General features: G+C 58.4%; 1 protein-coding gene across 6 annotated transcripts; it reads left to right on the forward strand.

Moving 5' to 3' along the window:
* The first annotated feature begins 225 nt into the window (after positions 1–225).
* Positions 226–14300, forward strand: ATG16L2 (autophagy related 16 like 2). Of its 6 annotated transcripts, none has more exons than XM_045818332.1 (18): positions 226–349; positions 2410–2509; positions 3109–3211; positions 6952–7025; positions 7299–7550; positions 7739–7804; positions 8100–8216; positions 9240–9302; positions 10091–10199; positions 10569–10674; positions 11295–11365; positions 11635–11706; positions 11824–11944; positions 12310–12415; positions 13046–13195; positions 13427–13474; positions 13589–13690; positions 14025–14300. In XM_045818332.1, exons 4-18 carry the CDS (start codon positions 6952–6954, stop codon positions 14110–14112), a joined length of 1545 nt encoding a protein of 514 aa, XP_045674288.1. In that variant the 5' UTR covers positions 226–349; positions 2410–2509; positions 3109–3211; the 3' UTR covers positions 14113–14300. The 6 variants fall into 6 exon arrangements, with proteins under 6 accessions (XP_045674288.1, XP_045674285.1, XP_045674286.1 ...); XM_045818329.1 differs by lacking the exon at positions 226–349 and adding an exon at positions 495–681; XM_045818330.1 differs by lacking the exons at positions 226–349; positions 9240–9302 and adding an exon at positions 495–681.
* Positions 14301–14544: the final 244 nt, after the last annotated feature.

The raw sequence follows: 14544 nt of genomic DNA on the forward strand, positions 1-14544 counted from the left end.
AAAGCAGGGCCTCTTCCTCCCCTCCTCCTCTGAGCTTTCTTATCTCGCTGTCCTTTAAGGTGCGTCGGGTCAGTCTGGCCTCCCTTCACGATCTTGAGTGCCTCGAGGGCGAGGGCGGGGGCCTGGTGTGAGGAGGCCTCCGGGTCTGACCTTACAGCACAGCCCGGCCCAGAGGGGCGTGGACCAACGTCTGGGGCGGTGAGTTCAGCCGGGGCGGTAGGGACCAGCAGCACTGGCCCTGGTGGCCCCGCCTGCGGAGCGCACCAACAGGCACGGGGGAAGCCGTCCGGGAGGCTCCGATCTCGAGTTCTGCTTATTGCCCAAGCCAGCAATAGGAGCTCCAACTTGGGTGAGAATTTTTTGAGGGTCCCCGTGGTGTAGGCGGTGCGCTCCCACTAACGGTTGCATTTCGTTCTCCCCACCAAGTATGCTCTTGGTACAATCCGGGGATTTCCCGTTGAGGCCGGCCCATGACATCACGGAGTCCCCTGGAGGTCCCGCCCCAGCCCACTAGCGCCTTTTTAGGCCCCGGGTGTGCGTGGGGCAGGCGGGAGCGCACTGCTATGGCGGGGCCTTGCAGCTCCGGATCCCCCGCTGCCTGCTGGAAACGCCATATCGTGCGGCAGCTGCGGCAGCGGGACCGCACGCAAAAGGCACTCTTCCTGGAGCTGGTGCAGGCCTGTGAGTGCTTCCCGGGGGGCTCAGAAGATGGCCGTGGAGGGGACGGGGCTCCGGGACAGTGTGTGTGGTTTCTCCGACTGTGACGCAAGTGCACCAGTGCCTTCTTCCCTCCGAAGCCTTGGGCCTGTAGACCCGCATGTGTTACGCCGCATCTCCGACTAGCCACATTCCTGCCTCTTGCAGGCCAGGCTTTGCCTAGAGCCCCTTCCTGGTTGGAGCTTCTTCTGATGCTCCCGCTGTTGCTCCTCAGGGCCCGGCTCTGCCTCTCTCGAGCTGTACTTCCTAGGCACCCGCACAGCGTTGGTTTTGTAGGCACCCTTGTGCTTCCCCCTGCTGGGCGGTTCCCAAGATAGATCCAGGTCAGTCCGATTGGTACCCATAGCCCAGTGACAGAATGCGGGACTATCAAGAGCAATTATTTTTGGCCAATCAAAGGACGGAGTGAAACAGTCTCTAAGGAAGAGGCGCAGAGTTTCCTGATAGGTGATCCTGGCTTAGGATTTTGGAGTGCCTCTGCGCCCAGCCTGCCCTGGCCTATGGGAGAAACAGGGAGCCGCAGGCTGTGGGAGGGAGCTGGCCGAGCCCTGGAAGTCAGACTTTTACAGCGCTGTTTCTAGGGAGCTAGCTGGTCAGCAGGGGGTGTGTAGGTCAAGAGCGATAAACAGGTGTGCATTTGTGTATAGGGCCTCTGGTCACCTGAGATCGTTATGCTTGCGACTGAAAGTCTAACCACGGTCTCTGCAGCTCCATCACTGGGCCTAATGTTGGCTGAAGCTTAACCAGCTGTCCCCCACAGACACCCCCTCTCCCCAGCAAATGCTTGAGACTGGGGAGACTCTGGAGGGCTGAAATCAGATACACTTAAGGCAGGTTATATTCCTAAGCCTCAGATTTCTCACCCATGACCTGGGCAAAACGGCATCTTTAGACTTGCTGGCGTGGCGCGGGCGGGCAGGGGGGTGGGGGGTACAGTGCAGTGCCCCAGGGACTGGGGTTTTGTGTGAGAACTAGGCTCCCACCTGGGTGGAGGTGACAGCCAGGGCACTGGTTGAGGGAAGTTGCTGAGGAGCTAGGCCTGGACTTACACCCCGCACCCTGCCCTGGAATTGGTAAAAAAAAGAGGAAGTGACAGTGGTGGGTGTGGAGGGGGTGGAAGGTGTGAATTTCAGGTCTGTTGCAGAAACTGGCCAACTTGAGGGGGTCCCTGGATAATCGTGCAAGGGCTTTCTCTTTTGGCTGGGATCGGGGTGAGGAGGGGAGAGGAACCTTCCCCCTACCTGGAGAAGTCATGATTGTTTTTTAGTTCAAAAAGTTAGGGGAAGTAAGGCTGTGGGCCGGTGGAGCTCTGTGTCGTCACTCTCTGAGGCCAGGCCCTGTCCTGCGGCAGGGCGATCAGTCCCTGGCCCCTTCCTTTCTCAGGAACCTTGGTGGGGCAATGCCCAGCCATCTTCTTTCCTGATGGTGGTGGTCCTTTTTTGCCCTAGGAGAGCAGGTCTTCTCCTGGGAGGACCTGAGGGCTAGAGCTGTGAGGAGGCTGTGCCAAGGCTGAAGGTGCTGGTAGAGCTGCACAAAACCCCGTACACAAGGGGTAGAGCTCAGTGTGCCAGCAGCTCTCCCACGCTGCACCCCTGGGCTCAAAGTCCTCCCGGCCAGAGAGGTCACCCACATGCCTGGAGTCTGTTGGAAGGTGTCTGTTTTTGCCCCAGGCTCACCCTCTCGCACCCCTAGATAATCGTCTCCTGGAGAAGGCTGAGCTGCTGGCCCCATTCTCAGAGAAACTGCACCCAGAGCCAAACAATGTTACTCCTGCGACCCACCAGGGCCCCTGGTGAGTGTGTGTGTGTTCATGGTCCCCATGGGCTGCCTGTGCGTAGGCCCAGCCCCAGCTACCTATGCTGGGCTCTCCCCCTGGCACCTCCTCAGCCCCTGGCTGCTGCCAGAAGAGGGGGTTGCCAGCTCTTCAGCCTTCCCCCAGGCCAGCTGCTTAGCATGTCCTTCCCTCCCATCCGTCTCAGTCCATGTCCACCTTTGTCCCATCTCCTTCCCCTCCCACCCCCACACTCATCTTTTCCCCTTCTCTGCCTGTCTCTCTCTTCCTTACCCTGTGCCTACAGAAAGGGTCTTGCTGCCTATTCCAAAGGGGGAGTGAAGGTGAGAATCTGGAATGGTTTGGGGCTCAGAGTGGGGAGGTGCTTCTTGAGGAGGGCCCTGACCATGGAAAGGACACCAGAGCTGAGGAGTCATGGACAACTTCAGTTTCTGGAGACATGCTCTTTCCTCTGCTGCCTTTCTGGCTCCCACAGTCCTCAGGAGAACGTTCATGGCTCTGGTCTTGGGCTTTCCTTGCACAGCCCCTGGGTGGATGGGTGGATGGAGGGATGGAGGGATGGAGGGACAGTGAGCACCACTCTCTTGATTGGTTGGCAGGGATGAGGAGTTGGGGTCTGACTCCGACCAGGTCCCGTCACCAGCCACTCTGAGGGTGAAATGGCAAGAGAAGAAGGAGGGGCTCCAGCTGGTCTGTGGTGAGGTAGGTAGGTTGGGCAGGGGTCTGAGAGAGAATGGGTTGGGGTCAGGATCTTCGGGGGCTGGAAGCTGTGATCCAAGGGAGCCAGCAAAAGGGGGACATTCCCCAAGTCCAGCGCCTTGAGGCCAGACGGTCAGAGTGCCCTCTCGCTTGGCTCTGGCAGCCCAGGGTGAGGTGGACTCCAACAGCAACTGGAGGAAGTGCGGTGAGAGCTCAGGGAGGAATGTGAGGTACTCGGGCCAGGCCGCCTCTGTTCCCCCTTCCTGCTCCGCTCACCACTTGCCTGCCAGCCCCAGGGCCTGTCTCCAGCTGATGCTCCATGCACGTTTACAGACTAAATGGGTAAGGGGGTCCACCTCACACCCCCATGGGGCCTCTTGGCTTATGTCACCACACTCTCCTGGTGTTCCTCTCACTTCTGTACCTGCTGCTTCTGAACTTCCTTGTCTGGCTCCTCCCCTACTCCCTGTCCCCCTCCTTTACATGCGCATTCTCCTTGGAGCTCTGATAGGTTCACTCACTCCCACAGCTTCAGAGACTTTGTTTGCTGATTCCCAGACCCGTCTCTAACCCAGAATGTCTTGCTCAGCTGCTGTTTTGGACTTCACATCTAAAGTCGGACTCCCCATCGCCCCTGTAATAATGTGGCCAACATCACATTGAGGCAACTCCCTGCAGGCTCTGTGCTAAGTGTTAGCTGATTCTCCGCAACTTTATGATTGCAGAGGACACCGAGGCTTAGAGAGGTGGAGGCAGGATTTGAACTCCAACAAACCGTGTGAATCCATCCTCGGTGCTCTCCATTCTTTCAGCAGTTATTTATTGATAATTTCTCTATGCAAGGCCCAGCGGGTGCAGTAATAAACAAGACCTGGCCTCACAGAGCTGTGAGTCCACTCGAGGAGACTGATTGGCCAGTGAACTCATGCCCAGCTACAGCACGCCCAGCCACTTGCCTGCCTCATGTGGGACTGGGGCTGTGAACCCCGTGAGAGCCTCTCCTCAGAGTCCTGATGTGGTTACAACTTGACATTGGAGAAGTGGTTTTCAAATATCTGAGCCCTATTCGTAGGCTGTGCGTGCCCCAAGGCCTGGGATGCTTCTGGTTTGCCTCCATTGTGTCCCTGGGGCCTGTCTCCAGTCCATGCTCATGAATATTTGGAGACTAACTGATGAATGAGTGTGATGAATGAGGTAGATCACACACACCCCTCCGTTGGTAGTCAGTCACCGGGCTGTTAACCCGGGGTCACCCCTCACCCTTCCCAGCCCTCTGTTCTGAGCTGGTCACCGGGTCATAGACCCTGCCTCCAAATCCATCCACTTCTGTTTCCTGTACCATATCTGGCCTGGTCCAGATTACCCTCCCTCCACCCTGGATGGCTCCTCCCTTGGCAGCCCCCATTCTTCATACAGCACTCAGAGCTACATATTTTAATAATAAAAATGACTTCCATGAATAAAAGACAAGTGCTACACAAGACTTGCTTGTGAGTATTTCAAAAGAACAGAAGTCCATTGGGTGAAAAAGTAAAAGTCTCTTTCACCACCTCTCCCCGTGGTCAGGTTGGTATATACGTGACCTGCCACTCTCCTCTCTGAGCTCCTGGCTCCCGTAGTGTGGGACACTGGTACACACCCCTCACCCTCAGCATCCCCCTCCTTCATGGGCTCAGGCACAGCAGTCAGCTCCCATTGGCTGTGCCAGGGGATGAGGAGGGGCTTTCCTTTGATTGGTAGTATTATTTCACATATCACAACACACGTGTATCATTGTTACTATCTTAGCTTTTTTCCTTTTTTTTTCTGTTTTAGCTTTTTATTTTGAAATAAGCATAGATTCACAGGAAGCTGCAAAGATAGCAGAGAGAAGTCCTGTGCACCCTTCACCAGGTTTCCCCCAATGGTTACATCTGATGTGACTATAGCACCACACGCAACCAGAGAGTTGCCATTGGTGTGGGCTGTACGCAGTCCTTTGTGTTTTTGTCACATGTCATATTTGTGTGAACTTTACCATACGGCACTATTTCATCACCAGAGATCCCTCTCTTGCCTCCCAATTTTAGTCACAGCTTACCCCTCTCCCCCAGTTGTTCCCAACTCCTGATAACCACTCATCTGTTTTCTATCTCTTATTATTTGAATTCTGAAAAGTATCACATAAAAAAAAGTACTACCAAACATCCATGAAAGTAATGAAGTGAATGACAAGTGAGGAAGCAGAAGTGGTGGGCAGGTTGCTTGGTTGTGAAAGGAATGAAAGGTGGTATAAACCGGGCACGCCGTGAGTAGGCCTCGCCGCCTTGTGTGTGCAGGGCTGCTCCCTAGGCGGGCTCACACGGGGAGTGACGTCAGTGCGGGGAGTGACGTCAGTGCGGGTGGCCGGCACTTACCTCGCTCCTCAGTCCAGCCATCACCAGGCCTATGTGGGGGATAGGGGATAGCGCGGGAACAGCTTAGAGCCCCCAGCCTTGGTTACTTCCTCATGCTCCTTCTGCCACACAGGTGGGAACTACTTTGCCCGGCATCTGACTCTCCCACTGATTGCTCAGCTCCCAAGGTGGGAGTTGAAGTCTATCTCTGTGGCTTCCCCAGCTCTCTTGGCTCTTGGTTGAAGGACTGTTCAGTGAGGCTGGGCTATGGCTGAGATCACCCTCAGCCACAGTATTCAGTCTGGGCCCTGTGCTCTTGAAGTCCATTTCCGTTCTTGGCCTGTGTGCCTCTGCTCAGGGCTCCTCTTCCTCTCCAGGATCTATGCTTGCATCAGCCAGGTGTTGGAGGGGTGGGGAACAGAATCCACATCCCTCAAACCCCTCCTCTAGACCAGCTCTTTACTTGGAACATAAAGTTAGGTGGTCTGGGTTCCAATATTGGCTCTGTCACTTAGCTGTGTGACTTTGGGCAAGATACTTAACCTCTCTGTGTTGGTGTCCTTCTCTGTAAAATGGAAAGAGTGGCAGCACCTACCTCACGGTGATGTTATGAGGATTAAGAGTTAGTTTGTGTAGAATGCTTAGAACAAGAAATGAAACACATAAGTGCTACATTAAAAAATTAAGCTCTGGCTGGTGTGGCTCAGTGGATTGAGCGCTGGCCTGTGAACCAACAAGATCACTGGTTCAATTCCCAGTCAGGGCATGTGCCTGGGTTGTGGGCCAGGTCCCCAGTTGGGGGCACGTGAGAAGCAACCACACATTGCTGTTTCTTTCTCTCACTTTTCCCTCCCTGCCCCTCTCTCTAAAAAGTAAATAAATAAAATCTTTTTTAAAAAGTTATAAATTTGCCATTATTTGAACAACTATTTTTTAAAAGATTTATTTATTTATTTTTTAGAGAGGGAAGGGAAGGAGAGAGAGAGAGAGAGAAACATGAATGTGCAGTTGCGGGGGGCCGTGGCCTGCAACCCTGGCATGTGCCCTGGCTGAACAACTATTAATATTATAATAATTCCGTGTTACCCTATTAGGTAAGTAATATTATTCTCATTTTATGGTAAAGGAACACAGGTTCAGAGAGGTTAAATGACTACCCCGGGGTCACAGGCTTGACACCCAAGTGTTAGACTCCAGAGCCTAAGGCCTTTTAATTGTACCATCAAACAACAGTGCATCCATGCCAGACACTCAAGTCTCCCTGCGCCTCAGCTTGCTTTTCACTAAAGCGGCAGGTGGGTGGAGTAGCAGACTCTGGCTGAAGCTCTACACAGAGGCCCACCTGTCTGTCCCTTAACCACCCCCCAGATGGCCTACCAGGTGGTGGAAAAGAGCGCAGCCCTGGCCGCCCTAGAATCTGAACTGGAGGAGCGTCACAGCAGGTAAGGTGTGGGCGGGCGCCACAGGGACTGCACCCACCTCTAAAAGCCTCGGAGCCATCTCTGCAGGGGAGGGTGGATGGGATGATCCTGGTGCCTCTAGCAGGGCCCGACAGCTCTCCCCTCATTCCCCAGACCTGAACCACAGGACTCTGAGGGGGAAGGCTAGGTAGGAGACTTGCTTTAGCCACTTGGGTGGCGCGTAGCCATGGCAAGTCTGTCCCAGCTCTGAGACCCGTTCCCACTAGGCGGTGATGTTGGCTTGCCCCGTTCCAGGCTGGCGGCTCTGGAGGCAAGGGTGGCGCAGCTGAAGGAGGCACGGGCGCAGCAGACCCGGCAGGTGGAAGCGCAGCAGGCCCGGAACGCGGCACTGCGGCTGGCCTACGAGGCGCTGCGCGCGCACCTGGGACTCCAGGAAGCGGCCCTGCGCAAGCTGGAAGAGGAGGCGCGCGACCTGCTCGAGCGGCTGGTGCAGCGCAAGGCTCGCGCTGCTGCGGAACGCAACCTGCGCCTTGAGCGCCGCGAGAGGTGAGAGCGCCGAGTCTCACCCCTCAGGGAGGTGAGCAGTTCGGCCCCAGAAGGAGAGAGTCCCATCCCTTCCTCTAGGCGGGAACTCCTTGCACCTTCCTCAGGAGGGGTGACCCACCCTTGCCCTCACAGGAAGGTGGCAGCGTCCTGTGCCTGGATCCCAAGATATTCCCCTCCCTCTCCCACAGGGCCAAGCAGGCACGGGTGTCCCAGGAGCTAAGGAAGGCTGCCAAGCGGACAGTGAGCATCAGCGAGTGAGTGGCGAGGCGCCCGGAACCTCTGATGCTGGCTCTGCCCCATGTGCTCTGGAGTGCCCTGTTCTTGGGCCACTTCCTCCAATTCTACCTTACCACACACCTGCCTTCGGCCACCTGACCACACGTGGGCACAATCACAGTAGGGAGGGGGTGTGAAGACCGAGCTCACAGGACACGTGCAGACATGTGTGGTCATAGGAGCCAGTACGGGGGCATCATGCAGGGTCTGCACATCTTCACCATATGGGGCCTGGGGTCCCTTGTCAGTCCTGAGCTCCGTTCCCTCTTCCAGGAGCCCAGACACCCTAGGTGTCGGGATCAAGGAGAAGGCCGAGGTGACTCTGACACTGCCTGCTGAGCCGGAATTTCTAGCGAGTGAGGCTGGTGAGAAGTGGAAGAGGCCTTTTAGGTGAGGACTGTCCTAGAGCCCTGAACTGGGCCCCATCTCAGAGTCTTCCAGTAGGACCTTGAGCAGGCTCTTGCGTTGGGAGGGGCCTTGGAGAGACGTATAGCTCAGGCCTCCTTAGACAGGTCTGACCTCCCAAGCCGCCTCGGGGACCCTTCCCCCCGTCCTCACCCCTTTCTTTCATTCCCAAAATCATGTCTCTGGGGGTGGGGTGCCTGGCTGGTGAAAGGGTGTCACTAGGAGGGAACCTGTGGGCAAGGCCCAGGGCTCAGCTGTTGTAGGCATGTGTTTGCATACCCAGGGGTGTGAGAGCACATGAGTGTGCAAGCCTGGGCGAGCATACTTGACTGTATATGAACATCTGAGTGTGTGTGGATGTGAGTTCACACTGGAGGACCTGACTAGGGCTTTGGTCCTTGTGCCCTCCCCTCAGTCTGCCCATCTGTCTGGATTTGCCTGGCACTGGCGCTGCCCTTCCCTGCCCCCATTCCCCAGGCTCTCCTCCAGCTCTTCCCTGCAGTCACTGGTGTCCAGGCCTCAGGGCAGTGAAGGAACCTGGGGGAGGGCATGCGCTGCTGGGCCCCGAAGCTCTTGGCAGCCCCGGTGGGCCAGTTCATCCCAGGACACATCCTTGGGCATTTTTGAGGTCTCAGTATGTCTAGGTTCTGCCATCCCCTGCCCCCAGCCTTATGCTGTCCCAGCCTGGGGCACCTTCACCACCACCCCTCCATAGGCCCCAGTTCACCCTCCCAGGGACTTTGATTATGGGGGGAAATGGGGTGATGAGGTAGTTCTTACCATCGTGGTGAAAACTCTGGGAGACTTCCTTGCCAGCTGCCTCTCTGCCTCCATCTTCATGGGACCGCCCTGGGGCATGCCAGTCTCCTGGTCTTGGAGGAGCCAAGTTCTCCTCCAGGACTCCAGACGCTGTGAGCCCCAGGGTCTCTGGCAGAGCAGGGTTGGCGACTGCTGTCTGCACATGCACTGCTGGTCCCTTAGCACGTCTCTCTCTCAATTCTGCCCCAGGTCTGCCTCTGCCACCTCCCTGACCCTGTCTCACTGTGTGGATGTGGTGAAGGGGCTTCTGGAGTAAGTGTGTGTGGGAAGGGCCAGGGCACCCCGGAGCCCTGTCTGCAGCTTCTAGAGCCCAGGCTCGGCCTGTGTGTGCACCTCCGTCTGTCCATCTGTGTGTTGTCCAGCAGTCCGTGTGAGTCTCTGCTGAGACCCGGAGGTGCATGGCCTCACTTTCAGCCCCTGCTCAGCTGTCCTCCAGGCTCTGTCCTCACCTAGTTTTCTCACAGGGGACCAGGAGCTCCAGCCTGAGGCTGGGCAGGGACTGCCACTCAGTTGGGAAGTTCAGGTTCAGAAATGTCAGGGGCTGGCCCCAGCTAGGCAGTTCAGTTGGTTGGATCATTGTCCCATACACCGAAGTGTTGCGGGACAGGTCAGGGCACACACCTGTGTTGTGGGTTCGATCCCTAGTTGGGGCGGGTATAGAAGGCAACCAATCGATGTTTCTCTTTCTCTGTCTCTAAAATCAATAAATATATCCTTGGTTGAGGATTAAAAAAAAAATGTCAGGGACTCGTGCAGGACCACAGAGCCAAGCAGTGGCAAGGCCAGGGCTGAAGCCTCAGCCCCAAGGTTTCTCCGCATCCACCGGCTCTGCCCTGCCTCTGTGTCTTTTCTGTGCTCTTCCCACCTCCACACTGACCCCAGGGGTCAGAGGCCGGGCTGGGGACTGGCCTTCCTGCGCGTTCTGGCCATGTTCTGTTGCCTTCTGTGTCCGCTTCCTGTTGTTGCTGCCTCGGGGGAATGTGAGGCTCTCACAGCAGAAGGCCTTGCTGAATGCCCTCCTGACTCCCCCTGCCCCCCAGTTTTAAGAAGAGGAGAGGACACTCCATTGGGGGAGTCCCTGAGCAGCGATACCAGAGCATCCCTGTGTGTGTGGCTGCCCGACTTCCCACCCGGGCTCAGGATGTGCTGGTGAGGAGGACCTGGGCTCCTTGCAGGGGGTGCTGGTGTGCGGAGTGCGGGCCCCAGGAGCGGGCTGAGGAGGCCAGGGAAGCCGGGTGGGGCTCCTCGGCAGGAGGAGGAGTTTTCCTGCCACAGCTTGTGGTGGGAACCCCTCAGCTTCTTATAGTGGGGACGTGGACTGGAGAGGGAGAGGCAGGAGGCTGGGAGCCCAGGGTAACCAGGCAGGGGAGGATGGGGTATCGTGGCTGCTGCAGGGGTCTAGGCAGAGGTGATGGGACACTGCTGTGTGCTCGGGTGCACGCGAGAGAGAGCCTGTCAGTGTGCACAGGGGCCTCCATGACACAGATCAGGGGCACCAACCTCCCCTTTCCCCCACAGGAAGCCCACCTTTCTGAGGTCAATGCAGTTTGTTTTGGTCCCAATAGCAGCCTGCTGGCCACTGCGGGGACTGACCGCCTCATCCACCTCTGGAATGTCGTGGGAGGTGAGGGCCCCTCCCCCGTAGGCCGACCCAGTGTTTCTTCCCAGACCCTACCCTCGGCTTGTCTCTCGGTGGGCAAAGGTCTTGGACCTCTTTATGCTCCCTCACCTAGAACATTCCTGAGGGCAGTGGCCAGAGGATCCCTTGGCAAGAGTTTTGGGCTCACTTCTTTGAAGAAAATTGGAGAGCCTTTGAGCTCCTGGGGCCCACACCTGCAGGATGAGGATGGCTGCACTCAGATGGCCCCCGTTAGGAGAGGCAGGGGTTCCCTGGGCCACTTGTTACCACTTGAACTCTGAGAACTCAGTGGGAGACCCACATCAGCTAGCTGCCTGGGCTCTGTGGAGGGGGTGTGTCGGGAAGGCAGAGCCGGCTCCTGGAGGCTTCCTCCAGGGGGCGAATCTCTAGCTGGCCTGGCACTGGCTTGTGTGGGACCTAGGGGCAGTCCCTTTTCTCCGGCCATCTTTAGCCCTATGAAATGACCAGCTATCCCCTAGGGCCCAGTGATTCTGTCCTTTAAATTGGGGAAAACTGATTTTCCCATTTCCAGTCCCAGCTCCTCATTTTCATGAGGTCAGTGACCTCACTGTACCCATCCCTTCCCCTGGTCCCCACCCCGCCAGGTCGCCTGGAGGCCAACCAGACCCTCGAAGGAGCTGGCGGAAGCGTCACCAGTGTGGACTTTGACCCCTCGGTGAGGAGACTTTGCCCCAGTGGCACGGGGTGTTTTCCTCCCCGGTCCCCACCCCAGGCGGGTGGAGGCTCTGGGGCTCGAGGAGACGTGTGGCTGGGCCCTCAGGCTCCTACACAGCTGCTCCTCCCTGGGCCCAGAGGCACCTCCGTTTGCCTGGGGGACCCAGCTTTGGGCAGCTCCCGGGCAGCCCTGCCCCAGGCCTGGGGCCTGAGGGATATTACCTCTGGTCAAGTCCAGGTCCGGGACCTCTCCTACTCCCATCTCTCCAGGGCTCCCAGGTATTGGCAGCTACTTACAATCAGGCCGCTCAGCTCTGGAAGGTGGGACAGGCGGTGTCCAAGGTGAGGTCTGACTGGGAGGCAGTTTGGGGGTCCGGGGTCAGGTCTTGGGCCTAGACGGGAGTACGGTATTATGGATTCCTGACCACACCCTTGAATCCATATTTGTGATGGGAGCAGGAGACACTGTCTGGACACACAGACAAGGTGACAGCCGCCAAATTCAAGCTAACGAGGCACCAGGCAGTGACTGGGAGTCGAGACCGGACAGTGAAGGAGTGGGACCTCGACCGTGCCTACTGTGAGGCCAGCCCTGCACCTCGGCCCCCCCACCCCTCGCCCTCCATCCCCTGCACCACGCATCCCCTCCCCACCCCCCATGCTGGGCCATGAGGGACCTTGACCTGCTTGCTCTCTGGGAGTGATTCCAAGATTCACAGGCATTTGGGGTGAAACCTCCCAAGGCCCCACCTTCTCTGTCCCCTGTGGTGCTTTCTGTCATTTCTTGGTGATCTCAGGCTTTGGGCTGGGAAGCAGGGGACCTGGGTGCTGGTTTTGGGAGGACACTGCCCTCTGGGGCTTCTGGGCCTCAGCTGCTCCTCTGTCTAGTGGGCCGGCTCCTGATGACCCATCCCTGAGGCCTGGGCCCTGGCCCCTGTTCCGCAGGCTCCAGGACCATCGATGTCCTCTCCTACTGTAACGACGTGGTGTGCGGGGACCATGTCATCATCAGTGGCCACAATGACCAGAAGATCCGGTTCTGGGACAGCAGGTGACAGGTGTAGGGACAGGGCTCCCGGGTTCTCTTTCCTCTCTCGGGCCCTGGAGCCGTCCACAGAGGGCGCACAGGGAAGTGAGGCTGAGCGGGTGGCCTGTGCCGCCTCCGTGGTTCTCCCTCCAGCCACCCGACTCTGCCTGGGCCTCGACAGCCGAGACCTAGAAGCCCCCTTTCCCATTTAGTTCTCAGTTTTTAATCAAAAGGGAAAAAGCTTTAGTTGTGTTTTAAACCTAAGAGCACAACATTTGGCTTGAACGGTAAATAAAAGCCAGAGTTGGAGCAGTGCCCAGCCCCCCTCAGGCTCCTCCTCCCTGGCCGCCACACTGCCGCCAGGCGGATGCCCTGGGTCTCTCACGCGTGTAAGGACAGACTTCCACGGCTTTCCCCCGGCACGCGTTCTGTGACCCAGAGGTTGCAGAGGCTCCGGCTTTGGCTTTGAGTCGAGGTCTGCCTGCATTCCTGTTGGCGGGGCTGCTGCGGGGGTGGGGAGGGGGGCAGGGGGTGTGGGTCACTGTCAGCCAGGCCCGGGGCTTGGGACCGCTGCCTCTGGGCCCTGTTAGCCGGTCGGGGTGGCCCCGGCAGGGGGAGCTGCTCCTCATGTCCGTCTCTGTCCTCGCTGCTCAGGGCCCCCCGCTGCACACAGGTCATCCCCGTGCAGGGCCGGGTCACCTCCCTGAGCCTCAGCCTCGATCATCTGCATCTGCTCAGCTGCTCCCGGGACAACACGCTCAAGGTCATCGACCTGCGTGTGAGCAACATCCGCCAGGTGTTCAGGTACCTTCTCCCGGCCGCTGACGCCAGCTTTGGCTGGGACAGCAGGGCCTCTTGTCCCCTGTACAAAGCTCCTTAGAGCTGTCAGTGCAGAGCCCCCCCTGGAGGCCCGTCTGAGCCAGGGCCTGCGGAGGTGCCGGACCCCTGGGCGGGGAGAGGAACCTTTCGAGGTTCCTGGGGGAGGGCAGGGGCTGGCGGCCGTCTCCGTTCTGACCCGACTCCGTCTGTCCTCAGCGCTGACGGCTTCAAGTGCGGTTCTGACTGGACCAAAGCCGTGTTCAGGTGTGTCCGTGAGAGTGCGCGTCTGTGCCCCAGTGTGCCCCGTCCGACCGTGTCTGTGTGTCAGGGTGTGTCTCATCTCGACCCCTCTCTCTTGCTCCGCCGTGGCCACTGCAGCCCGGACAGAAGCTACGCATTGGCAGGTTCCTGGGACGGAGCCCTTTACATCTGGGATGTGGACACTGGGAAACTGGAGAGTAGCCTACGGGGACCCCACTGGTGAGCATGCCACCGCCCCCCGCCCGCCCTAGCCTCGGGGCCACGGCTGTGCCCGCCCAGTCCTGTCAGCCAGTTCCAGGCTCCGACGTGCTTGGGCCTGGAGTCCTCCGCCCCTGTTTCCGTATCTCCCACCCCCCAGAGCCCTTCCCTGTCCACAGGGTGCCTTTCCACACGCCCTTGGGTCCATCCTCATTGTGCCCTGTGAGCCCACTTCACCGGAGAGGAAATGGGCTCAGAGAGGCCTCAAGTGCCCAGGTCCAGGAATGAGGGGCAGCGCCAGGCTGCGGGCCCAGCTGCCGATGCCCGCCTGAAGCCTGGCCCTGCCTCTCTGCAGCACCGCCGTCAACGCCGTGGCCTGGTGCAACTCCGGGAGCCACGTGGTGAGCGTGGACCAGTCCAGGAAGGTCGTGCTCTGGCACTAGTGCCGTGACCTCCCCTGCCTGGGCTGGAGCTCGAGTCCGAAGCCTGAAGCCGGAGAACAGCTTCCCCTGGGCCCCAGGGAGGTGTGGGCAGGGTACGGGTGGCTCGGGGCCTCTGGTGGGGAAGAAGGCCGGCGGGGCCTTTGTTTAAAAATAAAGTGTGGGTTGGTGCGGGGGGACAGATGACAGTACTTTTTGTTTATCTCCGTCTCCTCACTTCCTGTGCCAAAAGTGGGGGGGGGGAGGGTGCATCTAAACGGGTGTCTGCTTGCCTCTTTGTAGCATTTAGGGAAGAGAGCGGTCTTCGGGCTGATGGCTCGAGGAAACCCGGGCTTGGCCCCCTTTCCTCCTCCTGCACGGAGCTGGGCAGAGCTGGCCTGGCCTCCGTGCTGTCTGGGTCTGAGAGTAGACAGTGTGAGGAACCAGAGGCAGCAG

Source organism: Phyllostomus hastatus, unplaced genomic scaffold (genome assembly GCF_019186645.2).
Source record: "Phyllostomus hastatus isolate PE091 unplaced genomic scaffold, TTU_PhHast_1.1 phas_scaffold_317, whole genome shotgun sequence".
Lineage (NCBI taxonomy): Eukaryota > Metazoa > Chordata > Mammalia > Chiroptera > Phyllostomidae > Phyllostomus > Phyllostomus hastatus.